The sequence below is a fragment of the Mustela putorius genome, unplaced genomic scaffold, assembly GCF_011764305.1.
Source record: "Mustela putorius furo isolate JIRA1106 unplaced genomic scaffold, ASM1176430v1.1 tig00000127_pilon_pilon_pilon, whole genome shotgun sequence".
NCBI lineage: Eukaryota > Metazoa > Chordata > Mammalia > Carnivora > Mustelidae > Mustela > Mustela putorius.
The window spans coordinates 76,917-104,095 of record NW_025421288.1 but is presented as its reverse complement, the minus strand read 5'-3'; the positions used below and the strand labels follow the sequence as shown (position 1 = coordinate 104,095).

At 43.3% G+C, this 27,179-nt stretch overlaps 1 protein-coding gene across 1 annotated transcript in view; it reads left to right on the top strand.

The window, feature by feature from the left end:
• The first annotated feature begins 13,627 nt into the window (after nt 1-13,627).
• NUP160 (nucleoporin 160) overlaps nt 13,628-27,179 on the top strand; it is a 52,343-nt gene continuing 38,791 nt past the window's right edge. The window contains 8 exon segments of the mRNA XM_045089750.1: nt 13,628-13,773; nt 14,048-14,159; nt 19,641-19,851; nt 20,407-20,629; nt 21,914-21,992; nt 22,489-22,603; nt 24,169-24,201; nt 24,203-24,328. Coding sequence (XP_044945685.1) covers nt 13,674-13,773; nt 14,048-14,159; nt 19,641-19,851; nt 20,407-20,629; nt 21,914-21,992; nt 22,489-22,603; nt 24,169-24,201; nt 24,203-24,328 — 999 coding nt within the window. The 5' untranslated portion in view covers nt 13,628-13,673.

Below are 27,179 nucleotides of genomic sequence, written 5' to 3'. Positions count from 1 at the left end.
ACTAGTATCAGCTGTTAAACAACGAAGGAAATGAGAAGGACGGATGGGTACAGAAGAACTCTGTACCATCTTTGCAACTTCCCTGTATATCTAAAACTATCCTAAAATTAAGTTTATTAAACACAAGCACTATGACAGTCATCCTTGCAAATCGGAAGCACGTCTCTGGTTGCTTCTTTGTATAAAGCCCCAAGAGTAAAATTGTTGAACCCAAAGTAGACACAAATTCTTATTTACTAGAGATTATTTTTAAAGTGTTATACATAGATGTTTTTCTGGCTTTTTACAGATGGGTTTGCCTTGTGCCTTTATCTCTGCATTTTCCTAGTTGCTGACTCCTGAAACTGGAAAGAAACCTAAGAGACCCCAAATCCCAACTATTTTGTATTACAGATGAGGAAACTGTTAAGCCCAGAGAAATGAAGTGACTTGCCCAGGCAAGTAGGACCCATGTCCCTCTGGACTGTAATTGGGGCCGGGCTGTCCCCGAGTGGGTGCAAAAGGAATAAAATTTTTTTAAAATATCTTATTTAGGGCGCCTGGGTGGCTCAGTGGGTTAAGCCGCTGCCTTCGGCTCAGGTCATGATCTCAGGGTCATGGGATCGAGTCCCGCATCGGGCTCTCTGCTCAGCAGGGAGCCTGCTTCCCTTCCTCTCTTTCTACCTGCCTCTCCGTCTACTTGTGATTTCTCTCTGTCAAATAAATAAATAAAAATCTTTAATAAAAAAAAATATCTTATTTATTTATTTGACAGAGAGAGGGATCACAAGTAGGCAGAGAGATGGGCATGGGGGGGGGGGGAGTGGGCTCCCTGCTGAACAGAGATCCTGATGCAGGGCTTGATCTCAGGACCCTGAGATCATGACCTGAGCCAAAGGCAGAGGCTTAACCCACTGAGCCACCCAGGCACCCCCCCAAAAAATAAGATTTTCTGACGCATGATGGAATTAGTGGTCCACAGCCAGACCTGCCTTTATTTTCTGTATGTAAATTTTTTTTGTCTTAGACAGGGTTGCTGGGAATGAAAAGGATTTTTAAAGTTTCAGAATGGATTTTTAAGAAAGGGTTTTTAAGTTTAAAGAATAGATGTAGACACAACTACTAGAATTGCTTGACTAAATCCCTGGGCAAATTATTCTTCCTTTCTGAACTTTTGCTTCCCAATCAGAAAAATCAGAATTCCAACGCCTACTACTTCTTAGTCTTCTGAGAGGGACCTGGTAGGAATTAAGGAGCCAGTGCAGATATATCTGCAGAAGCCTTCGAGAGAAATGTCATTTAAGGAAAAGGCTTTTGAACGAGAACAAAGGGCACCGTTTCTGTTAAGTGGTCTGTCATAACCCAAGAAAGTTCATTTCCTTGCCTGTATGGTCGGTCTCTAGACAAGGAAAATCCCAGACTTGGCATTGGTAAGGAAGAAGAGGGCGATAGGAAGGAAGGGAGAGAATTGTTAGACTTCTTGGCTGGAAATCAGAAACAAATAGTTCCCGAGCCTGGCATTGTCAGGGGCCAGCGTCAGGACCAGCCCAAGAAGGCAGACGAGGAACATTACTGGTCCTGACTTGGCTCCGTACACCGTTACTCAACAGAATGTGGTGCGTAAGCGGGATCCTGGAGGATGCAAGAGGAACATAAACAATCGCTGGGTGGGGCCCTGCGGTTGCCTATAGAAGCTTTGCCAGGCCCGAGATAGCAGGCATCCATTTTGACTTATTTAATTCCCAGACATTCTTGCAGGATTCGGGCAATGACACAGGCGAGCTAGAAGAAACTGAAGTCTGGGATTTAGAAAAACACTGGCCTCTGACCTCAAACTGGAGCCTCTAATCAGAGTCCTAACCCTGGCTCAGGCCACTGAGCATCCTTGCTTTGCAACATGGAAATGACTTATTTTATGTCCCTATAAACATCAGTCAGCACCTGCACTGAATCGAAACTTGGCAGGCAAAATGAGGAAGGGGGAATACTTCTAAAAATTCTTCCTATTTTTATGATTTGAACCTTTTTAGTCTTTGAAGCAAAAGAACGGGAGAAAGACATTGGCTAACTTTCAGGATCAGATGAAAGGAGAAGAGAATTAAACAGATGGCAAAATGCTCCCATTTTTATTTGTTGCCGTCATTATTTTGCAGACGTGCAAAGACATGGGCAGCTGGATTGGCAGCCCTTGTGATTGTGCAGAAGCAGAAGCAGCAGCAGCCCTGAGGTGTCAAGAAAGGACAGGATGGGGCACCTGGGTGGCTCAGTCAGTTAAGCATCTGCCTTCGGCTCAAGTCATGATCTCAGGTCCTGGGATCAAGCCCCACATCAGGCTCCCTGCCCAGCAGGGAGACTGTTTCTCCCTCTCCTTCTGTCTCCACCCCCAGCTCATGCTCTCTCTCTCACTCACTCTCTCTTTCTCAAATAAATAAAATCTTTAAGGAAAAAAAAAAAGGAAAGAAAAGAAAGGACAGGATGACACGGGAGTGTCTAGGTGTGACCTCACAAAAGTCCAGAACTACATGAGAATCTCTACTTTATAAAATGTGGATTTCTAGCTTACTTGTATCAGGTACTTTCACATGAAGCAGTAGTTCTGGGCTCTAACACGCAAATAAAAACTCTACTGGGTCAGCTTCGATCTTGGTCTGTTAAGGTCAACAGTAATCGTATTTTACTGACGTGGCTTAACTGCCCCCTGTTGGGGCTACCGATGAATCTGGTTCCTGTTGGTGCCTTCCATTCCACCACGGGAGCACCTTTCCTTTGAAGACGGTAAGCAGATTATCTACCGCGTGCGGGGATCAGTCGACTGAGAGCGGTTGTCTGAATTACTGCATTGAAATGATATTAAAGTAGGAAAGGGCTCCCACGACTGATTAGCAAGATGAGCAAGAGAGAGAAGAGAGGCAACATCTGTGGGTCAAGGCAAAGCATTTGCAGTGTCCGTTCTTCTGGAAAGGGCTATTTATTTAGCTTTTATATAGCACCTCAGTGTGGATCTATGTCAGATCACTTCCAACTATATCCCAGAGCTGGTTTCAGGACATGTAGCATTTGTATTTTTAGAAGCGAAACTTGGGCTGTATGGTTCAAGCAAGGATCTTCTTTTTCTGATTTTGTGAATTACATCATGTGCGAGACCTCACAAAGATATAAAAGTAACATTTAGTTAAGGGGCGCCTGGGTAACTCAGTCAGTTGAGTGTCTAGGCTCTCAGTTTTGGCTCAGGCGATGATCTTGGGTTGTGAGATCGAACCCCACATGGGGTGCCATTCTCAGCGGGGAGTCTGCTTGAGATTCTCTTCGTCTCCCTCTGCACCCCCTAAAATAAGTAAATCTTTTCAAAAAAACATTTAATGAAGCATGTAATGAATGAATCACAACCTATTGAAATTTATGGGAAATATCAGATGAAAGGCAATGAAAACAATTCAGGGTATATGGTCCCCAAGGATAAGTCCAAAAGCACAGAAGGGCCGGGTCTGGCTGCGAACCCTGGGCTTTCAGGCAACATGAGAGGGCCCTGGTCTCTGAAGTCATGGTGGTTTCATAAGCAGGTAGAAAAGAATAATGAAAAAGGAAGTGAAAAGTCACTGACATACTTCACTTATTCCACAATTTTTCTTTTTAAATGTCTCTTGCAGGGCTCTACACTAGGCATTTCCTGGGGAGAGTTTCAGAATTCTAGACAGTATGTCGGGGCAGTTACTAATTACTACAATGTCATCCTGGCTTCCCCCACGAACTTACCGACCTTACGGCGATGTCTTCTCCCTTTCAGCAAGGATCTCTATCCTGATGTTAAATCAACCTTTCAAAAAAATTACCTGCCAAGTTTTATTTGAACTGAAATAAAATTCTTATATCGACAGCAAGAATTTACCAAGTATTTTAAGCACTGAGTTGTAAGGAGAAATGTTAAAGTATACTTAAACTCTTTGGCAAGAAAGGAAAAGCTCTCTCCACTGTGACCCCAGCCTTTTCAACCACTCCTCACCCCAGTTCTCTCCATGCCTTTAAGACTTTTTGCCTAGAATGCTCTTTCTCCTCCTTGTACATTCTTTTATAATAATGATCACACTTTACTGTTATCTGTAGTTCTCCTTTGTTCCATTAAACCTCAAAAGTAGAGAATGGGAAATGTGTATTCTGTCCACAGATACTTCATGAACACCTCATCAGTGCTGGGCACTGTGCCAGGCCCTAGAGATACAACAGAAAACAAGGTGGACAAGATCCCTGACTGCAGAGAGCTCAAATCCAGAGGGGTCTTTCTAATCCCAGGGACTAGCTCTTGGCAGGTGTGCAAGACTGAAAGAATAGGGGTGCCTGGCTGGCTCAATGAGTACAGTGTGTGACTTTTGATCTTGGGGTCATGATGGCCCCATGTTGGATGTAGAGCTTACTTTAAAAAAAAAAAAAAAAGTCTGAAGGAATAAATGAAGCTCCTGCCAGAAATTCAGAAATTAGTCGCCACTTTGGTTAATACACAGCATGTAAGCAAAAGGCAGAAATAGAAAATATGAAGTCATTTGCATTGTGGTTGAATCCCGAGTCATTTCTACCATCGCTAATAGCAATTATTGAAAGTAATTACCCAAACAGTAGGAAACCACACTCCTAGAATCCAAAAGAAAGTAGATTATGTTTAAAAAAAAAAAAAAAAAAAAAACAAAAACAAAAAAACGTGTTTGGGCTCCTGGGTGGCTCAGTTGGTTAAGCAACTGCCTTCGGCTCAGGTCATGATCCTGGAGTCCCGGGATCCAGTCCCACATAGCAGGAAGTCTGCTTCTCCCACTGATTTCTCTCTCTCTTTCTCATTCTCCTGCTCTCTCTCTCAAATAAATAAATAAAATCTAAAAAAAAAAAAAAAACCAAAACCAAAAAAAAAAAAAGTGTTCAATATGAAATACTAATTGATTAAAGAAATTCTTACCTCAAAACTAAGATCCCTATAAATGTAAGGTATGACTACTGACTTATTCTGATGCTCTCTGAACTGACTGTATCTAGAACAAGGCAATGAAGGTCAGGGAAGGCTTTATAGGCAGGAAATGCTGTGCGCTAATAGATATTTTTAACATATGGGAAAAATGACAAGAAAGCAGCGTTTCTGAAAGCTTTTTCCCATAAAACAATGGTCCAACGCGTTGTTCCTTGAAAAGAATATAAAGCATCTGGAAAACATCATGCATGGTGGAGCTTCACAAAGCACACAATTCTATTAGTGTCCCTGAAAAGTTCTGCAGAAGATAAATATGCTTAACTTTATTAATTGCCATTTCCCATACTTATTTAAACCACCAAATTCTCCTTTCAAGGAATAGCTATTAAGTTAGGTCAGGAAAATCTGCCCTAAAGTTCCATCTCAATATTGTTCACTTATACTTATTAATTAGTGGTGATCTAGCAAACCAAGACATTCTCAGAATATAGGATCAAGTCATAAAAGTATTTTTCTTACAGAAGTATCTGCAAGTAAAACTTGTTGCCCAAATAATTTTAGACATCTGCATTTTGCTTCTAAACAAAGTCACTACTTAACCACTAGGTGGCACTATGATTCCATTTATACTGCAACCACACCATGCCCAGCATTTCAATGGTTCAAAGAGTATTTGAGTTTTCTAAGGATGTCTGTGTGTGTTTATTCATTCACTTAGTAATTCCTTCAAACATTTTTAGGTACTTTAAGTTTCAAGAACTCTGATGGATGTTGAAGATAAGAAAAAGTATGGGACAGCTCACTGTAAAAACTGTAATTACTGGATTTGTAGGAAACCATAAGACGCCTTATCAACTTAACCTTTTTGGAAGGAAGGAAGGAGACTATATAAAATATGCACATTGACTGCAGGACATTTTTTATACAGGAAAAAAAGATTTAACTATCAAAAAAGTGAAAAAATAGTGTAAAGGGAAAGCATAGTGATAGACAAGCATCTAAGAAACTATCACAGTCTGAACTAAGGGTCCCAAAGGCTATGTATGGGTTGTGCAACTCAAGCCAATTTCAACTCAGGAAGGACATGCCTGTCCTCAGTCCTGGGGAGCTTCTGGAAGGGGCATGTTTCTGAGCCTGGAAATCCGGGAGATAAAGGTCAAGATCCAGCCTGTCTCTGGCTTTTGGGCCACAGACCGGGAGCTGAGTGCCAGAACACAACTTGAAGATGAGTAAGTACAACATCCTCTTCTTAGAAATGGAGGCAGGGAGACAGGTGGCTTGCTGAGTGACAAGAGGTCTCTGAGGCAGAGCTAGAATTTGAACCCAGGTTTTCTAAAGCCCAGCTGATGTTCTTTCCAATATTTCATCACCAATTTTGGAATTTAGAGTAGGTCCTCCGCTTAACCTTTTTCCCTTTCCAAATTCTTTTTCTTGCTGGTTCCCAGCTGGCTGCCCGTCCTTGGACAAGATGTCAGGTGTATGTGTCTCATGTTGGATTCCCTGGGGAAACAGACTTGGAGGCAGATTTGAGTGCAGGAGGTTTACTAGAGAGTGCTCTTAGGAACAGCGCCTTGAAGGGACGAAGGGAGGCAGGACTGGACAGAAAGAGAAATTGAGGCCTCGGCTGATCTCACACAGCACTTTGGAGCTGAGATGGTCCTTCAGAATGGTCCTAGATCAAGGTAAGGGGCAGGACCTTTAGACTTTCCACACTGACCACTCACTGGATGCAGGAGGCATAATCAAAGACAAGGCAGCTCTCTTTGGCTAAGAGCAAAAATCAATGGACTAAAATTGAGGTGTTGACAGGGTTCGACTCCTTTCGGAAGGCTGTAGGGGAAAATCTGTTTCTTTGCCTTTCCCAGCTTCTAGAGGCTGCCCACATCCCTTGTTCCTGGCCTCCTTGGTCCATCCCCAATGCCAGCAATATCACACGTCCCGCCTTTCTTCTGTCCTCGCATCTCTTTCTGGGAAAATGCGCTCTTGTTCTTCTTCTTCTACTTTTAAGATTTTATTTATTTATTTGACAGAGAGAAACATCACAAGTAGGCAGAGAGGCAGGCGGGGGGGGGGGTGAGGAAGCAGGCTCCCTGCTGAGCAGGGAGCCCAATGTGGGGCTCAATCCCAGGACCCTGAGATCATGACCTGAGCTGAAGGCAGAGGCTTAACTCACTGAGCCACCCAGGTGCCCCATCTTCTTCTTTCTTCTTTTTTTTTTTTTAAGATTTTATTTATTTATTTGACAGAGAGAGGCACAGTGAGAGAGGGAACACAACCAAGGGGAGTGTTCTTAGGAACACTCCAAGGGGAGAGTGGGAGAGGGAGAAGCAGGCTTCCCGCTGAGCAGGGAGCCCAATGTGGGGCTGAATCCCAGGGCCCTGGGACCATGACCTGAGCCAAAGGCAGACACTTGACAACTGAGGCACCCCAATGCTCTTTTCTTTTAAGGACTATGGGATTGGATAGGGCCCATCTGGGTGATCCAGGCTACATTCTCCACCTCTAGGTCTTTAACATTACTCATACATACAAAGTCTCTTTTGCCATATAAGGTACCACATTACAGGTGCCAGGGATTAGGATGCAGGGATTAGGATGGAGACACTTGGTGGGGGTGGGCAGGGACCACTATTCTGCCTACCACGATCTGTAGTCAACATTTTTGCAAGAATACTTTATATGTTCATAGCTGCATTATTCATAATTGCCAAAAACTAAAACAACTCAAATGTTCAGCAACTGATGAATGGATAAATAAAATACGTATATTCACAATACAATGGAATATTGTTTGAGCATAAAAATTAATGAAATACTGATTTATACTATACTATAGATGAGCCTTGAAAACATTATGCTAAAATAACCACATATGTATGATTTCATTTATATGACATGTCTAGAATAGGTGATTCTATAGCAACATAAAACTGAGGGGCACCTGAGTGGCTCTGTTGGCTAGGTGTCCAACTCTTGATTTCAGCTCAGGTCCTGATCTCAGGTCATGAGTTCAAGCCCTGTGTTGGGGCTTGAAAAATAAAGAAACAAAAAGGGGAGGGGGGAACCTGGGTGGCTCTGTCCGTTGAGCATCCAACCCTTGATTTAGGCTCAGGTCATGATCTCAGAGTAGTGAGATCGAGCCCCATGTTGGACTTTGCATTCAGCAAGGAGTCTACTTGAGACTCTCTCCCTTTGCCCCTTCTCCCTCTCTCTCTCTCAAATATATAATTTAATTAAATATATATTTTTAAAGACTATAAAATTGATTAGTAGTTTCCAGAGGCTGAGGAGGAGGGAAACGGGCAGTGATGTTAATGGGTATTAGATTTCTTTGGGGGATGATATGAATACCTCAAAATTAAATTGTTGTGATGGTTATGTAGCTATATAAATATACAAAAAATAATTGAACTGCAGACTTTAGAAGGGCAAATTTTATGGCATGTTTGTTTAAAAATCTTTTACAGATTATGCCATATCCTCCACTTTGTATCACCCAGGAGACACTTCAAATCTGGTTGTCCTTATCAGTGAGTAATGCTAACACTGAACTCTGGGTTAAGATGGTAACAACTGATAGGAACTATATTTTTAACCAGTGCTTCTGAAAAGTTATCTCACTTACAGGAATAATACTACCATTCAAGGACGTTATAAAAATGAAATTAGAATATGATATATTTAGTAAATCATAAATATAGTGGGTAGAAAAATCCCCCTTCCCCCACCCCACACATGCAGGAAAGATGTCCATATACTAATCTTGGAACCTGTGACTAAGTTACCTCACACATAGGCAAAAGTAATTTTGTAGATGTGGTTAAGTTCAGGAATTTAGAGATGGGGGAGTTTATTCTAGATTATCCAGGTGGGCCCAACCTAATCACAGCAGAGAACTTTTCCCTGAGGTCAGAGAGAGATGTGACATTACTGGCTTTGAAGATGAAAGAAGGGGACACAAGTCAAGGAATGTGTTGGCCTCAGGAAGATGGAAAAGATAAGGAAAAGGACTCTCCTGTACAGTCTCCAGAAAGAATACAGCTCTACTGATCCCTCGATCTTCGCCCAATAAAACCTATGTTGGGCTTCTAACCTATGTAACTGTTTAAGCCACTAACTGTAATAATGTAGTATAGCACCAATGGAAAACTCCTACAGAAAAACACACAGAACTCTACAAGCATGACATATACAAGTGAAATAGTCCAAATATAGTAAAACCCACATTTCCCCAGACTGTGGGTAAAAGTACAGTTACATTTAAAACATGAATACGTTCCACTGACTTCTCCCCCACCTACTCCTGCCAGCAGACTGTCAGTCCCTGCTAAACAGTCCCTAAAGCATTTCTTGGAATGCCCAGGGAGTGTCTATGTTCATGAAGTACTCTGTTAATGAAATTAATTTCCAGGTAGTTTCCAATTAATATAGGTAAATCCACCGAGTTACTCTTAGGAACTGCTTTGCGGGCCAGGCTCCAGTCTCCTCCAGGGGACCATCCCTGCTCTCTAAGACACCAGTCCTTGCTAGGTACTCACCCCACTCCTTTGGTCACTAGACTTCTGGAAGGCACCCTCCCCGCCAACACACACACAATTATGCCGGAGACTTTAAACTGGAAAACCTGCTCTAGGGTCATTTGTGCAGGACAAATACTGGTGCTCTCCTTTTTTTTTTGTACGCTCAGCAAGAGCAGTCTCAGTGCAGTACTCAAGGGCCCTCAGTGTTACACAGATGCTGTAGTGTACTTAGTCTTTTTGTCCTCCTAGCCCCCGACTCTGCTTTCCATAGGCATCAGACTCAAGTCCAGTAGAGGCCAGGGAGGTAGGCAACTCACAATGTGCTCCACTACAACTAAATCCCAAATCAAATTACTACAAGTTCCTTCTGCCCTAAGGCAAAAATTTTCCCCAAGTCCCTTTTTAGACCCTTAGCAAGTAGGTTTCAGGCCTACCTATCACACAGGTTTGACAAAATGTGCCCACGTATGACCAAATACCACTAGGACTGTAGGAAGGCAGTCCACAGTTGGGACAGCGTAAGTGTTTCTCAAGGAGATGCAAGAACTTAAAGAAGTAGGAGCCCGTGGGTGGCTCAGTTGTTGTGCATCTGCCTTCAGCTCCAGTCCCAGAAGGTCCTGGGATTGAGCCCAGCATCGGGCTCCTTGCTCAGCGGGAGCCCGAGTCCCCTTCTCCTTCCAGCCCTTGCTCTATCTCTGTCTCTCTCTCAAATAAATAAAATCTTTAAAAATAAATAAATAAAAATGTTTAAAGAAGGTTCATTGTGTTGAAGTGGTAAAAGACCTTGGAAGTCAGGGCAACAGGGAGCCCCCAAAAGTTTTTTTTTTGAGCCCCTGCAAGTTTTTAAGAAGTGCTAGAGACTGAATGTTTTTGTCCTCCTCACCCCCCAAAATTCATATGTTGAAACCTAATCCCTACTGTGATGGTATTTAAGGGTAGGCCTTTTGGAGGTCCCGTGGGTGGGACTTTTCCACACCAAGAAGCAATTAACTCCTGTGGACACTGACCAGGTATCCCACAAACTTAATTCTGACACTACCTACTTGGAAATACCGTCAGATCCCACAAGGCTAATGGTTCGGTCCCACAACACTGCTCCCATTTCAGATGCTAATTACGAGTCTAGGTTATCACGTGTGCTTCTGACCCCTGGCTATAAATTGGAGGCTCCCATAACCCCTTCCTAGGGTTCGATTTTCTGTTAGAGCAGCTCACAGAACTCAGGAAACCAATTTACTTACTAGATTACTGGCTTATCAGATATTTAGGACCAGGTCTTGAATGTAGGAGATTTTGTCCCAATGGAGTTTGGGGCACAGAACTGGGTTCATTCTGGTTTACCACCTAGAAGTTCTCCAAAACCATCCTTCTGGGTTTTTATGGAGGCTTCATTACATAGGCTTAGTTGATTAAATCATTGGCCTTTGGTGACTAAACTCAATCTTCAACCCCTCAAGCCTCCCCAGAAATTGGAGGATGGAGGTGGAGCTGAAAGTTCCAACCTTCAAATCATGTGGTTGCTTCTCCTGGCAACCAGCCCCACCATAAAGCTTCTGAGGGACTTTCCAAAAGTCACTTCACTAACATTAAAAAAAGACACCTTTCTCTTCTCGTCACTTAGGGAATTCCAAGGGTTTCAGGAGCTCTGTGCCCAGTATGACTCCTCAATTTCTAAATCAGGTCACTGCCTAGTGATAGCCACATAGAGAATCACATGATAGTGTAGTGAGGTAAAATGAGTTTTGCCTTGGATATGCTGAGTCTGAGGTGACTGTGGGGGAATCCCAGTGATGTTAGCAGTCAGATGAATGTAAAAAGCAGGCTCAAGGGGCCCCTTGCTGGCTCAGTCGCAGAGCATGTGACTTGATCTTGGGATTTTGAGTTCAAGCCCCATCTTGGGCCTAGAGCTTATTTAAAAAATAAAAATTCTTTAAAAAAAGAAAAGGCAGTTGGATACCTAAGGTGGGAATTCAAGGGAGAAAGGTTTAGCCTGAAGAAATACATCTGGGAATTATCAGACTACTGCGATCTAGTATTTAAAGCAGAAGACTACACGAAATCCTCAGGGGAATGTGTGTGGGCAGGACCAAGAATTGTGCCCTGGGGCAGTCCAACATTAAGAAGTTTGGAGAAAAAGAGAAGCAACTAGCAAAGAAGTCTGAAAAAGAACAGTTTGTGAAATGGGAGGAAATCAAAAGCATGTGGTGTCCTGGAAGCCATGTGAAGAAAGTGGGCAAGAAAGCAATTAAATGGTCAAATGCTGCAGGTAGTCAAGAATGTTAAGGAATGAGAGTTCAGGGGTGCTTGGCTGGCTCAGCCCATAAAGCATGCAACTCTTGATATCAGGCTCAAGAGTTGGAGCTCCATGATAAGTGTAGCGTTTACTTAAAAAAAAAAAAAAAAAAAGGAATGAGAGTTCAGTGTTAGATAAAGATGGACGTCATTGGAGATCTTGAAAAAAGCTGTTTCAGTAAAGCAACAGGTGCGAAAGCCTGATAAAAGTGGATTTAAGAGAGACTCAAAGAAAAGAAATTAAACAGAAAGCTCTTGGATTTTGCTGTAGCGATGAAGAGGAGCTCTGAAGTGATAAAGAGGGGCTCTGAAGTAGTAGATAGTGGCCAAAGAGAGTGGAAATCAAATGAGTTTTTTGTGTGTGGCAGGAAGGAGAAATAACAGCATGCTTGTGTGCTTGGGGAAACAACTCAGTAATGGGGGGTGGTGCAGAACTGAAAATGCAGGAGAGAGAACTGCTGGAATGGTGTCCTTGAGCAGGCGAAAATGTAAAGTTTATGCCCCTAAGTTTAGGGATGTACGTTTAGGGACAGTCCAATTTATAGTAACAGGAGAGGAGGGCAGAGTATGCAGGTACTGATGAAGGCGGGTAGGGAAAGGAGGCAGGGGGGAAAATTCTCTTGATTTCACCAATTTTCTAAGTGAAAAAGCAAACTGAGAGTGAGGAGGAGAGAGGCGCTCAGGTTAGAGAAGTTGTGAAATACTCATCTAGGACAGTAAGTGGACAAGGGATGTGTTCTCTGGGTAGTAGTACGGACCCACTGGAGGTTTAGAATCATGATGGAGGTAGAGGAAGGTATGACTGATAATTGTGTATTTTTCTCCAGCCCTCCTCAGCTGCAGCCTTGGATTAATCAAATTTCTAGGTTTTACCAAAGCATAATGAAGAAAGAGCAAGCTAGGTAAAGGAGTAATTTAAATGGAATTTAAGCAGAGTAAGAAGGAAATCTCAAGGAAATGGGGACCGTGAAAAGGTGGTAGAACAATGGTTCCTGGGTGGGCTGGAGGGATCGCATGGCTAGAACTGGAGTCCTAGGAGCAAGCTGGAAAGAGGAGGTGGTGGGCGTGGGGGGGGGGGTGGTCAGAATAGGATCAATAAAACAGAATGATAAAGAAGGGTTGCATTTACTGGTGATAACAAGAATAAGAGAACTGCTTAACAAACGTTGACTAGGGAGGAAAAATCCTTTTCCCATGCAAATCAGCATTTTTCCCAGTACTGAGCCCTAGATACCGGTAAAGGCACAATATCTTACAGACATCCAGATCAGGGACGGGATGAAAGGCAAATTCCTTTCAGCATTTAGATAACCACAGCGTGGTTTTGCTGAATGCATTGCGTTTCAGAACACCAGAATGCACGAATTCAGACTCTCTAAAAGATTGCAACCCAAAAGATCTCCTCTCCCCAGTACTCGCCCTCTCCCCATCCCACGTGCCGCGGAAGGCCAAAAAGGAGACCAGCCAATGTACTGACCGCCACCCCGACGCCGAGAAGGGTGACCGCGACCTCGGAACCCGGTAGAGGGCGCTCGGCCACCCGGACTCTCCGGACCTCGCCCCTCCGGGGAAGCTCAACCCCGCCGCCCGCGCCCGGGTTTTCAAAATGGAAACAAACCTGGCCCCGCCCCCTGCCCGGAGGACGCCGGGAAAAGGGTACCGCCCCCTGAGGGGATGTCCCAGCCAGCCGGCCGGGCTAAAGTTCCCGCAAGCAGAGTCGGTTCCCTTTTGCCCCTTTGTCTTCTGGCTTCCTTCCTGTCCACTCTCGTTCTCCAACCAACTGACTGGAAGCCTCGCAACGAAGAGTCAATCGTACCCTCCTTCCCCGCAGGCTTCCTCACCAGTTCCTAACTCCATCCGCCCCGCCCCCGGAAGTGACGATGGCCGCCCGGCCTAGCTCGCGTCCCGTCGGGCCCTGCGGCGGCGGCGGGAAGATGGCGGCGGCGGGAGCCCTGGAACGGAGCTTCGAGGAGCTCAGCGGTGCTGAGCGCGAGAGGCCGAGACACTTTCGGGAATTCACAGTTTCCGGCATCGGTACGAAAGCAGCCAGGGAGGACGCGATCCGATCCTTCCCCTCGGGCTCCTCTCATGGGTCCTTAAATCTCTGACCCCGGGTTCATACTCCTTTAGTCCACATGCCTGTAGCCTTGGGATCATAGCTTCCGTAGTGTCCTACTTCGTCCTGCTTTCTTCCCTTTCTCTTCGTGTGGATTGTCAGTCGTCACCCTCTGCTTTCTCAGCGCCCTCCCTCTCTGTCATGTCATCCCGAGAGAACCAGGTATGCAGGCTGACCACTCTCCTTTTGCAGGGACTGCAAATGCCTTGGCTGGAGCCGTGAAATACGGTGAGAGCGCGGGAGGCTTCTACTATATGGAAAGTGGCAAGTTGTTCTCCGTCACCAGAAACAGGTTCATTCATTGGTAAGTGCTCTGTTCGCTGAATCCCCCTGGAAGGTCGGATTGTTCGGCTTGAATTTTCGCGGCTCTTGGCCAGATTGTCCTTCTCTTGGGCAGTAATGGACAGTCAGGAAAAAAGAAACACTGTTTTCTCTTGATTTCGGAATCAGGAGAAAATCAAGGAGACACAAAGTTCTAGGAGAGGTGCCCTTCCAGGTAGCACTAAAAGCAGAGGAAATGAAGCTTATGGGATAAAGCCCCGAAGACGAGTTTTAAACTTGAACTCAATGTGTTCTCATTGTGTTCTACAGCTTCTTCCATTCTTGGAATACATTTGAGCTTCTTCATGTCAGGCACTCTGCTGAGTTTACTAGAGATGAAGTGGTGGGCAAAAACAATCCACTGTTTCCATCATGGAAGATGTTGTAGCTGTCTGAAAATAGATAATGGAGCCATCTTTAATGGGACAATTTTATGAAGGAAAATATCACGAAAGGGACCACAACATAGGTGTATAAACATCAAGTTTTCATACTTGGCTCAGAGGAAAAGTATAGGGGCTGTGAGAGGTTTATGAGAGGACCAGTATTATTGGTGGGACAGGGAAGGTCTTCACCGATATCACATTTAATCTGAGATCTGTAGGATGAAAAGTTGCCGAGGCAGGTGGTTGGAGAGAGAGCGGTCGGCTTATAGGATCACCATATGCAAAATCTGTGAGATAGAAAGACCTGGATAGATTTGAGGAATTGACTGGAAGTCTGTGTGGCTTAAATGCAGTGGGTGAAATGGAAAGTGATGTGAGAGATGCTGAGCCTGGGGGATGGGAGGGTTGGTAAGCAGGTGCTTACCATCAGATGTTCAGATCCTTCCTAAGGACTTTGGATTTTTTTTTTTCCCCAAGTACACTGAATAATCATTGAAGAGTCTTAAAGAGTTACTAACTCTTAGGGCTCCTAGGGGGCTGAGTGGGTTAAAGCCTCTGCCTCCGGCTCAGGTCATAATCTCAGGGTCCTGGGATGGAGCCCCACATCAGGGCTCTCTGCTCAGCGGGGAACCTGCTTCCTTCTCTCTCTCTGCCTACTAGTGATCTCTGCCTGTCAAATAAATAAATAAAATCTTTTTTAAAAAAAAAGTGTTACTAACTCTTTACTAGCATAAACCAAATTTCATAAAGAAAAAATCTGTTTACTTCATGGAAAATGAATTTGGATTAGATAGATATTATACAAAAAAAGATCTTGCTCTTGCTCTTGCGAGTAAGAGATGCTGGTGGTTCAATTGTGGGAGTAGTTAGGAAAGGAGAAATAGATGGATTTAAGATGCAATTAGTAGGTAGCTTTCCTAGGCTTGGTGATGGACTGAACGTGGGGTAAAATGATGGGAAGGGAAATGGAGGGAACAAAGACAGTTCCCTGGTTTCTGGTATCACTAACAAGATAGTGAGTGGCGGGGTTGCATTTCACTAACATACAGAAGATGGATTTTGGAGAGATGTGAATAATTCTTTCAGATATATTAAATTTGAAGTACCCATTGCAGCAGCCCTTCAGAAATGTCATGTAGGCATTGAAATTTATAAGTCCAAGGCTCTGAAGAGAGACTTACATTAGACATACAAATCTCATTTAAGAAATACTTTTTAGGGCACCTGGTTGGCTCAGTTGATTAAACAGCTGCCTTTGGCTCAGGTTATGACCCCGGAGTCCCAGGATTGAATCCCATATCGGGCTCTTGGCTCCACAGGGAGTCTCCTTCTCCCTCTGACTTTCTCCCCTCTCATGCTCTCTCTCTCTCTGTCTCTCTCAAATAAATAAATAAAATCTTAAAAAAAAAAAAAAAAAAGAAATACTTTTTAGTGCCTGATATGTTCTAGTCAGTGTTTAGGGACTAAGAATACAGTAGGGAACAAATTCCCTGCCCTCGAGGAGGCAGATAGTAAACAAGAGGAATCCCCCCAAATAATAAGTTTTTCCAGTGATAAGTGGAATAGAGAATAGGGATTGAAGGGAAGGGGATGCCTGCAGGAGTTGGTCTTTTATTTGGGAAAGACCCAGTGATAAGTTGGCATTTGAGCAGAGGAAGTAATCTGGGGAATAAGATTTTCAGGTAGAACCTTCCAAGAAAAAGGAACCAAAATGCAAAGAACCTTGAGACAGGAGCTTGCTTGTTATGTTAAAGAATGGCAAGGGGCCAGTGGGAGTCTGCCCCTGAATGATCAAAGGATAGATTATAATAAAGTAGCCAAGGGTCAAATCAGGGTTTTGTTGGGTGATTTTAGGGCTTTGACTTTTACAGAGTTAGATGGCAAGAAGCCATTGAAGTTTTACGTGGAAGAATGACATGATCTAAGTTGTGTTTTTAGCGGATTGCTATGGCTGCTGTGGTGAGAACAGCATATGGCCGGGACAGTTTGGGAGCAGTGAGACGGATTAGGAGGTTGGTGCCACATTCCAGACAAGAGATGATGGCAGCTTAGACCAGGGTGGGATTAGTAGAGACAGTGAGAAATATTCTGATTGTGGATATGTTTTAAAGATGACTTTGTTAGGGGGCGCCTGGGTGGCTCAGTTGGTTAAGCATCTGCCTTTGGCTCAGATCATGATTCCGGGGCCCCAAGATCAAGCCCCTCGTTGGGGTCCTGGGATAGAGCTCCACGGTGGGCTCCCTGCTCAGCAGAGAGCCTGCTCCCTCTGCCCCTCACCTGGCATTCATACACATGCATGCTCTGTCTCTCGAACAAATAAATAATATCTTTAGAAAGAAAAAAGATGAGTTTGATAGAATTACTACCAGGTCAGATTAGATTATACAGAAAGAGAAGAGTCAAGGGTGACCTCAAGATTTTTGGCTTGAGCAACTGGAAGTTACGGAGATGCCAATAATTGAGTTGGAAAAAAGTGCAGATGACCAGGTGTTTTTCAGGTTTGCTAGTCTAGGCATTCTGTTTTGGACAGTTTTCATTTGAAATCCCTGTTAGATATCCAAATGGAAGTATTAAAGCAGTAGCCATTTCCATTTCCACTGGGAAGTTTGGGCTGAAGCTACAGATTTGGGAATTGCTGGCATTAGATGGCATTTAAAGCTGTTACACTGAATGAGATCATCTGCTCTCTTGGCATTTGGGGCCAGAAAAGTCTTCATTGTGGGGGGCTGTCCTATACATTGTAGGATATTGAGCATCATCCCTGGTCTCTACCCACTTCAGGCCAATAGCATCCCCCTCCCAGTTGTGACAAGCAAAAATATCTCCACGTAACTGTTAAATGTCCTAAGGGAGTAGGCTAGAAACCCTCTGTTGAAAACTTGTGTGGATGAGAGAAAAGAGGTCTGAGGACTAACCACCGGGTCACTCCAATATTTAGGAAGATAAGTAGACTAGGAAGGAATAGCTAGGGAAGTAAAGAGTTGAAGGAAAAGGAGAATGGTATCCCAGAAGCTAACAGAAATATTTCAAGGAGAAGAAGAATGAAAAACTGTTAAATACTGCATGTAAGTCAGAGAAGTGAAAATAGACCTTTAAACAGTGGAGATCATTGGTGACCTTGCGGGAAACTGCTCCTATTGTGGTACAAACACCCGAAGTGGCTGAGCTCTGGAGAGAAGAAGAGGACAGGAATTGTGAGAACAGAACAGGTCTCTTAAGGAGCATTACTGTGAGAGAAGCAGAGGAATCAAATGGTAGCAGGAAGACAGTGCCAGGGTGTGGGAGAAATATACTAGTGTATTTATATGCAGTCGAGGGCAATCACTAAAGGAGAGGAATTGAAGAAAGTGGGATATTTGAAAAAGTAAAGATATGGCAGTGGAAGTATGGAAGAGAGTGAGCAGGAGGTAGGCTTCAAGGAATGAAAGAGGTCTATGGGGAACTGCAGTGGGCAAGGGTCACAGGTGGTTTCTAGTTGCACACACTTGAAAGCTGAGTAGTTTAGGCAGAGAGGGAGGAACAATGACCCAGAATGGCAGTGGGGAGCAAGCAAGACAAATGTGCCTGACCTTGAGGGCCCCCTAAAGGGAGTGTGGTAGAGAAAGCTTACCATTAGAGAGGGCTCCGGGGGCTCAGGCAAGATCCAGGACCCAGCTTTAACCATAAGTCAGGAAGGTGAAGCAGTTGTTCAGAGATGAGGTTGAAGATCCAGAAACTTGTGCTGATGACATACCATGAGTTACCAGAAGGGAACCCTAGGAAATCATCAGAATTCACCTGGTGGGGCGCCTGGGTGGCTCAGTGGGTTAAGCTTCTGCCTTCAGCTCAGGTCGTGGTCTCAGGATCCTGGGATCGAGGCCCTGCATCGGGCTCTCTGCTCAGCAGGGAGCCTGCTTCCCCCTCTCTCTCTGCCTGTCTCTCTGCCTACTTGTGATCACTCTCTCTCTGTCAAATAAATAAATCTTTAGAAAAATAAGAAAGAATTCACATGGCGCATACAACTTTGGGAGTGGATAAGATGTGCTTCAAGAGAATGTGTACAGTGAGCAGGTAAGATGACCCAGGATCAGGGTTTGAGAAATAAAAAGTAGGCGCCTGGTCAAAGAAGAGAAGGAGTACCTAGAGATGGGGGAATAAAACCAGAAGAGGGTGGTATCATAGAAGTCAAGAAAGAGACTTTTCAGGACAACATGGTCAAGTGTGTGGAATGCTGCAGAGAGGTCAAGTATAAGAGCAGAACTGAGGAATCCATTGATTGGAATTGGTGTGGTGACCTTGGTGAGAAGAGGGCAGGTTGAAGAGTATGAAGGAGGTGAGGAAATAAACAAGATGTGGCCATGGAGGGGAAAGGAGAAATTGGAATGGCCAGATCAAGGCAGGAACAGGGTGACAGAAAGAGAGAGGCCAGGGAAGAGCATATCTGAATGTGGAGAGAAGGCTTTGGAAGAAGGAGAGATGGACGCAGGAGGGATATACTTGGGAAAGTTAGAGATTGCCCTTGAATTACTGGAAGGAGACTTGCTCTTTGGGGGCAGATGCAGGTGGTATGGTAAACAGGTGATAAGAAGTTAGGACTTTCCCAGCATGGTGTTTTCTATGATCCAAGGCTACCATATGGCAGAGATGCGCCTGAAGAAGTCTGCTCTGCATCCTGCTTAGCAGGAGCTAGTCACAGAAGGGGAAATAGTCACATTTATTAAGGTCACTATAGTATGATGCTGTGGTACTAATAGTGGAGGCCACATTCCACCGCAAGTAATGGGGGATGTGGTTTGAATTGTCTTTATAGTGGAGCTTAATTGCGTTGAGTATCATTGTTCTAAATAAACGGGTCATCAAGTTTGGAAATGCCTCCATTGAACAGAGAATCATGTAATAAGATTTGAATTTTATATTGTGCTGTGTTTTGTAAATGAACATATAGTGATGGTTTGGATTGTAAAATTGATCTGAATTTGTTTACCCAAAACCTTCAAATTGGGAAAATTCACTTGGAAACTATTCCCATATTTTTCAAAGCAAGAGTCACTTAGAAAGAAAAGCATAAACTTTGTAAACAAATGTCTCTTTTTTAATAGGAAGATCTCTGGAGATACATTGGAGCTGGTGGAAGAGTCACTGGACATAAATCTGTTGAATAATACAGTTCGCCTCAAATTCCAAAATTGCATCGTCTTACCTGGAGGGGTTCATGTCTCCGAGACTCAGAATCATGTGATAATCTTGATATTAACCAATCAAACAGTGCACAGATTACTTTTACCACACCCTTCCCGGATGTATAGGAGTGTAAGTTGGTTAAGGGTAATATCCCTTACTTCTCAGACTACCCTGGCTATCAGAAATTTAATGTGGGAGCAGTGTCCTTTAGAAATTAAAGGAAAATTGGATTTGTTACCTCTCACCAAGCGTACTTTGATAGTTACTATTTAAAATGATCAGACATATTTTTAAGTTGAAGAAATAATTTTTATCTAAAAAAATCGCTTTCCTTTTAGGATCAGTCTTTTCTTACTTTAAAGACTTTTGTAGGGGCACCTGGGTGGCTCAGTCGATTAAGCATCTGACTTTGGCTCAGGTCATGATCTCGGGATCCTGGGATTAAGCCCTGCCTCAGGCTTCTCCCTCACTGGGGAGTCTGAGTCCGCTTCCTGTTTCCCTTTGCCCCTCCCCCTGCTCCTGCTTGAGCTTAGGAGCTCTCTCTCTCACGCGTGCGCATGCTCTCTCTCTCAAATACATAAAATCTTTTTAAAAAAAAAAAAAGGTTTTATAACAATTGAAAGGAACTGAGCAAAATTCAGCTTATTTTGATTTAACAGATTTTTCTTTTTCATTACTCCACAGGAGTTGGTAATTGAAAGTCAGATGCAGTCCATATTTACTGACGTTGGAAAAGTTGATTTCAGGGATCCTTGCAACTCTCAATTAATTCCAGCTGTACCTGGACTCTCCCCTAATTCTACCACCTCAGCAGCCTGGCTTAGCAATGATGGGGAGGCTCTGTTTGCTCTACCATCTGCTTCTGGGAGAATCTTTGTTCTTAAACTACCTCCTTATGACATACCCGGTAAGAATGGGAACCGAACTTGGATTTAACTTTAAACAAGGAATGTTGGCACTAAAACCTTAGAAGTCTATACCCATCATCCATGGCAAGAACTGTTTCTCTACTCCCCCTGAAATGATCATTCAGTGTTGCTTGCCTAAGGAGTCTCTAATGCTTTTACTGGTTTTTTCTTTTTCCTGAGAAAGTAAGATTTTATACACTGGATGAGGAATTGTAAACCTTTTTGGAGTGTGGGAAGACAGATGACTACAAGATAGCCTATTCTAAGGCCTATAGTAGAGAGGTGTTGACTGCTTATCTACCTTTAGGTTAAGGTTCTATAATTAAAATAAATTAATTGATGCAAGGAAGTTCAGTTGCTAATAACCTCCAAGTCACCATTGTCTCTTGCCTGGATTATTGCATTAGCTTCCTAAGTACCTCTCAGACCTCTCCTTAACCTCTCTACAGAGACTTCTGGGACAGACTGGTACATTTAAAACCTTAGTAGAACCATGTCACTCCATGGCTCAAAGCCCTCCGGTGAGGGTTTGTTCTTCAGATGTTTCTGAATAAACCCATAGTCCTTACACTATCTTACAGTGACCCCTGCTGCTTCTCTAACCTCAGCTTCTTCCCCACCCAACCCCCTTCACTTCTATACACCAGTCTCCTGCCTTCTTGAAGTTCCTTGAACATACTGGGCACACTCCCACGTCAGGGCTTTTGCCTGAGATAGTCTTTCTCCAGCAACTAACTTGGCTCATTCCCTCAACTCCTTCTGGGTCTTTACTCAATGATCCATCAGTGTGAGGCCTTCCCTGACCACCCTTTTCAAAACTGCATGTACACATGCACCACCCCCAACACAGCATTCACTGTACCCTTTCTGTTTTCACCTATTACCATTCTGCTTAAGATAGTTTAATGTTTCGGCTTCTGCCCTCCTCCCTATGGAATATAAATTCCATGAGGACAGGTATTTTTTTTTTATATTTTGTTTACTGCTACATCTTCAGCATCTGGAACTGTGCCTCCCATGCGAAAGGAAACCAGTGATTGTTTTGGAAAGAATGATTGTTCTGAGCACCAATAGGGTTACTATTGGTAAATGGCAGAAGTTTTCCCTAGGAATGTATGTGGATAGGCTGCATCCTAAAACTTCTTCGTATAAAAATACAGAAACCTGTTACCTGTTATAAGGTTTTAAACGTACCTATTCATGGCTGCATCCTTGTTGTTGGGTTTCTCTGAGTCTGATCCAGAGGTGCCTTGGATCTCATTGGTCTGTTCTCAATCCCACAGGGACGGTGTCAGTTGTGGAGCTGAAACAGAGTTCAGTAATGCAACGACTGCTTATAGGCTGGATGCCAACAGCCATCAGGTAGGTAGTGTCTGGTGGGTAAATCAGAGGGCCCAAGGATGTAATTCTTGCCCTGGTCAGCACCTATTAGTAATTCCACTCTTACTCTAAGGCAGAAAAGCATTATACTGAAAAGAAGAGTCTGTAAAACATCACATTCTATCAGAGGAGAGCCATGTCTTGGACACCTTGATTGCAGAACGTGATTTTTGTAAATACTCTCACAATATTCCATTTAGTGCTCTTCCCTGACTTACCAAATCTGATTTTATAGAATACTAGAAGTGGAAAATTTTTGATGATTAGAACTCTATTCCTGTCTTATGTAGAGCCTTAAATTGTATCATAGTGATTGATTGTAAATCACTGGAAAATATAATTACCTTATACCAGTATATAAATTCTTGGCTCCTTCTTTTAAGAGGTTACATTTATAACTTTGTTTTATCTTTTTAATTATAAATTCTAATCCAGTATTTATAACACTGAAACCCAAAATTGGGCCTTGTGTTTTTAGAGGTGACCAGGGGCTCTCCGATCGTCCCTTCGCTCTTGCTGTTCATTGCGTTGAGCACGATGCCTTCATCTTTGCTCTGTGCCAGGATCATAAACTACGAATGTGGTCTTACAAGGTAAGTGCTACATTTATCGTTACTATAAATTAAAATAGGACTGTGAATTGTAAGAAAATTGAAATCAATCTTGCTGTTTCTCTCAAAGATCATTAAGATCACTTAGTTTGGAAATCACAGGTTATTTCTAGACTCAGTTCCATTTAGATTTATTTTTCACACATTTCTATGTATATCTCTCTCTCTCTCTTAAATTATGAATCCTAGGGGCGCCTGGGTGGCTCAGTGGGTTAAAGCCTCTGCCTTCGGCTCAGGTCATGATCCCAGAGTCCTGGGATCGAGCCCCACATCGGGCTCTCTGTTCTGCGGGGAGCCTGCTTCCCCCTCTCTCTCTGCCTGCCTATCTACTAGTTATCTCTGTCTGTCAAATAAATAAATAAAACCTTTTTTAAATAATAATAATAAATTATGAATCCTACAGAATTAAAATAGTACAGAGAATGCTCTTCACTTAAGAGGAAAAAATGTTTTTTAAAAAAATGGATTTCATGGATGGGGTCCTGGGATCGAGCCCCGCATCGGGTGGCTCAGTGGGCCTTTGTGATCTTTCTCTGTCGAATAAATAAAATCTTTAAAAAAATAAAAAAAAATAAAAAAAAAAATAAAAAAAGGATCATGGATGGGGTGCCTGGGTGGCTCAGTGGGTTAAAGCCTCTGCCTTCGGCTCAGGTCATGATCCCAGGGTCCTCCTCTCTCTCTGCCTGCCTCTCTGCCTACTTGTGATCTCTATCTGTCAAATAAATAAATAAAATCTTTTAAAAAAAAAAAAAAGGATCATGGGGCACCTGGGTGGCTCAGTGGGTCAAAGCCTCTGCCTTCAGCTCAGGTCATGGTCTCAGAGTCCTGGGATCGAGCCCCACATCAGACTCTCTGCATGCTGGGGAGCCTGCTTCCCTCTCTCTCTCTGCCTGCCTCTCTGCCTGCTTATGATCTCCATCTGTTAAATAAATCTTTAAAAAATAAAATAAAAAAGGATCAAATGTGTTTTTTGTTTATTTTTTAGATTTTATTTATTTATTTGACAGATCATAAGTAGGCAGAGAGCAGGCAGAGAGAGAGAGAGAGAGAAAGCAGGCTCTCCACTGAGCAGAGAGCTGTATGCAGGGCTGGATCCCAGGATCCCTGGGTCACGACTGGCGCTGAAGGCAGAGGCCTTAACCCACTGAGCCACCCAGGCGCCCTCTCAAATGTATTTTTTAAATACAGGTTGATATTTGTTTATTTTTTTTTTAAAAGGTGAAATGAAAGTTTATTAAGGTGAGAACAAAAAGGAAAGAAAAAAAAGCTCTCTAGAGAAAGAGGGGTCCTGAATGGGTTGCCCAATAAAGTAGTTTTTAAGATTCATAAAACAGTTGATGGCTTTATTTATCAGACTGAGTAGATATTTTCATCTCAGCCTTTAAAAAAAAACAAAACAAACAAAATAAAAAACCTGTTGTGTTCCTTCAGCAGTTAAAAGAGAAAGAGTGGTAGATGTAATGGATGTACCTCCTTTTGAAAGGGAAGGAGTTTGTTTTTCTAGCTTGGATTTTCTTTGACACTACTTGTTGATTCATCTTGGGCAGGACCAGATGTGCCTGATGGCAGCTGACATGCTAGGAGTATGTTCCCACGTTTAAAGACCTTCGGCTCGCTGCTGGGACTGGACATAAACTACGACTTGCTTACTCCCCTTCCATGGGACTCTACATAGGGGTATACATGCACGCGCCCAAACAAGGACAGGTAGGAAACAAATGAGACCTCTGTCAAGCTATGCAGTAGGTACTGATATGGGGAGGGAGCTATAGATTCATTGAGTCTGTTTAAGCTCTTCATACCAGCGTAGGTGTTTCAAGTGGTATTTCCATGGAGATGATGAGTTTTGTGCTAATATGTGAATTTAAAGATCTTGAAGAAGTTAGGATTAAAGGGAATAGAGAGTTTAAAGACATGTAAAAGGAAAAGTTAACCAAAGCTGAACAAGAAAGAGCCAATTTGGATGTCTGGGTGGAAAAATGGTGAAAAAATGAAAGGGAGGTAGGTGTTACTAAGTGGTTGGAGGGAAGTAAATTTTTAGAAGTAATTTTGCTTATCTTCCAGACACTAGTTGTTGTATGTAAATAGGTATTTAGGACATAATACAACTGTATAATCATAGAGTAAACAGCCGTTTGTCGGATACTCTGTTTGGTATGATGCCAGGCCCCTTAAGTACATTAATAGCAAATGCTTGGATTGTGCTTACTCTGGTCTCACATACTTTACACATATTATCCATTTAATCCTGATAACATTCTGGTGAGGTAGGGTTTTTCCTTACTGTGCTGGGGGTGCCCATCTGGGTGCCCCTTTTATTTCTCTTGGGCTCTGATGCCCAACTACAGGTTGCTCCTCCATCTGGATGCCTTCTTTATCTTGGCTGATTCTCTGCCACCCCCACTCAGTGGACACCCTCCTCCTCTCCTTGGGCTCTAATCACCAACATAGACTGCTACTCTGTGTGGATACCCTCATCATACATCCTACCCTTCTACCTATGTGTGGAAGCCCTCACCCTGCTCATGCACCTAGACTCTAAGCCAAATGTGGATACTCTTTTTACCGCCTTTGGCTCTTTTTTTAAAGATTTATTTATTTTGGGGCGCCTGGGTGGCTCAGTGGGTTAAAGCCTCTGCCTTCGGCTCAGGTCATGATCCCAGAGTCCTGGGATCGAGCCCCGCATCCGGCTCTCTGCTCCGCAGGGAGCTTGCTTCCTCCTCTCTCTCTCTCTCTCTGCCTACTCTGCGATCTCTCTCTGTCAAATAAATAAATAAAATCTTTAAAAAAAAAAAAAATTTTATTTATTTATTTATGATTTGAGAGAAGTTGGAGGGGGCTGTGAAGGGAGACAAAGAATCCCAAACAGACTCCCTGCTGAGTGCAGAGCCCAATGCAGGGTTCAGTCTCACAACCCTGAGATGAAACCAATGAAACCAATTGTCAGACATTCAACCAGCTGATCCACCCAGGTGCCCCTTTATCCCTGGGCTCTTGATTCATGCCATGACCCTATCCTTGGTCTCAGTTTCCTGGAGTAGCCCACAGAACTCCAGGAAGTATTAACTAACATTTGCCAGTTTACTGTGTGATGAAGGATACAGATGAACAACTAGAAGGAGGAGTATAGAGGATGAGTCCAGAAGGGTCCTGAGTTCAGGGCCCTCTGTCCCTGTCATGTTGGGGCTTGCCACCCTCCTGGCACATGGCTGTGTTCACGGCCATTAAGTCTAGAAACTTTCCCTATACTGTACTTTAGGAATTTTTATGGAAGCATCATGACATAGACCTGATCCATTATTACCTTCTCTAGCCTCTCTCCCCTCCCCAGAAAATGGGCTTGGACCTGAATGTTCCAGACTTTAATCATGGCTTGGTTTCCCTGGTGACCAGCCCTTATCCTGAAGCTATCCAGGAGTCACTTCATTAGAAAAAAGGTGTTTCTTGGGGCACCTGCGTGGCTCAGTGGGCTAAAGCCTCTGCCTTCAGCTTGAGTCATGATCCCAGGATCCTGGGATCGAGCCCCACATTGGGCTCTCTGCTCTGCCGGAGAGCCTGCTTCCTCCTCTCTCTCTCTCTCTGCCTGCCAAATAAATAAATAAAATCTTAAAAAAAAAAAAGAAAAGAAAAAGAAAAAAGGTGTTTCCAGAGCGCCTGGCTGGCTCATTCAGTAGAACATGTGACTCTTGATCTCTGGGTGAGTTGGAGCCCCATATTGCGTGTGGAGCCTACTTTTTTTTTTTAAAAGGCATCACCCAGGAAATTTGAAGGGATTTGCGGGCTCTGTATAAGATGCTCCTATCATTTCCATCACTTAGGAAAATACAAGCTTTTTTTTTTTTTTTTTTTTAAGATTTTATTTATTTATTTGACAGAGACACAGCAAAAGAGGGAACATGAGCAGAGGGAGTGGGAGAGGGAGAAGCAGGCTTCAAGCTGAGTAGGATGCCTGATGTGGGGCTCAGTCCCAGGACCCTGGGATCATGACCTGAGCCGAAGACAAATACTTAACAACTGAGCCACCCAGGCACCCCAAATACAGGCTTTTTTAGCTCAGGATCAGGAGCTGGAACAAAAACCAATATATGTCTTATTTGACAGATTCTGAAAGAGATAATGTTGGTTCTCTGGATAATATTGGACAGTATTGCCATCCTAGCAATATTAAGTCTTTTGGTCCATAAGTAGGGGATGCTTTTCTATTTATTTAAATCTTCATTAATGTCTTTTTACAATGTTCTGTAGTTTTCAGAGTATAAGTTTTGCAATTCTTTTGATCTGTTTATTCCTAGGTATTTAATTCCTAGTCTAAATGCTAGTGTATTTTATTGCTAGTGTAAATGAAATTATTGAAATGAAATTATTATTTTCTCAATTTTATTCTCAGATTACACAATGCAAAGTTTATAGAAATACAGTTCATTTTTTGGGGCGCCTGGATGGCTCAATGGGTTAAAGCCTCTGCCTTTGGCTCAGGTCATGATCCCAGGATTCTGGGATCGAGCCCCGCATCAGGCCCTCTGCTCAGCAGGAAGCCTGCTTCTCTTCCTCCCTCTCT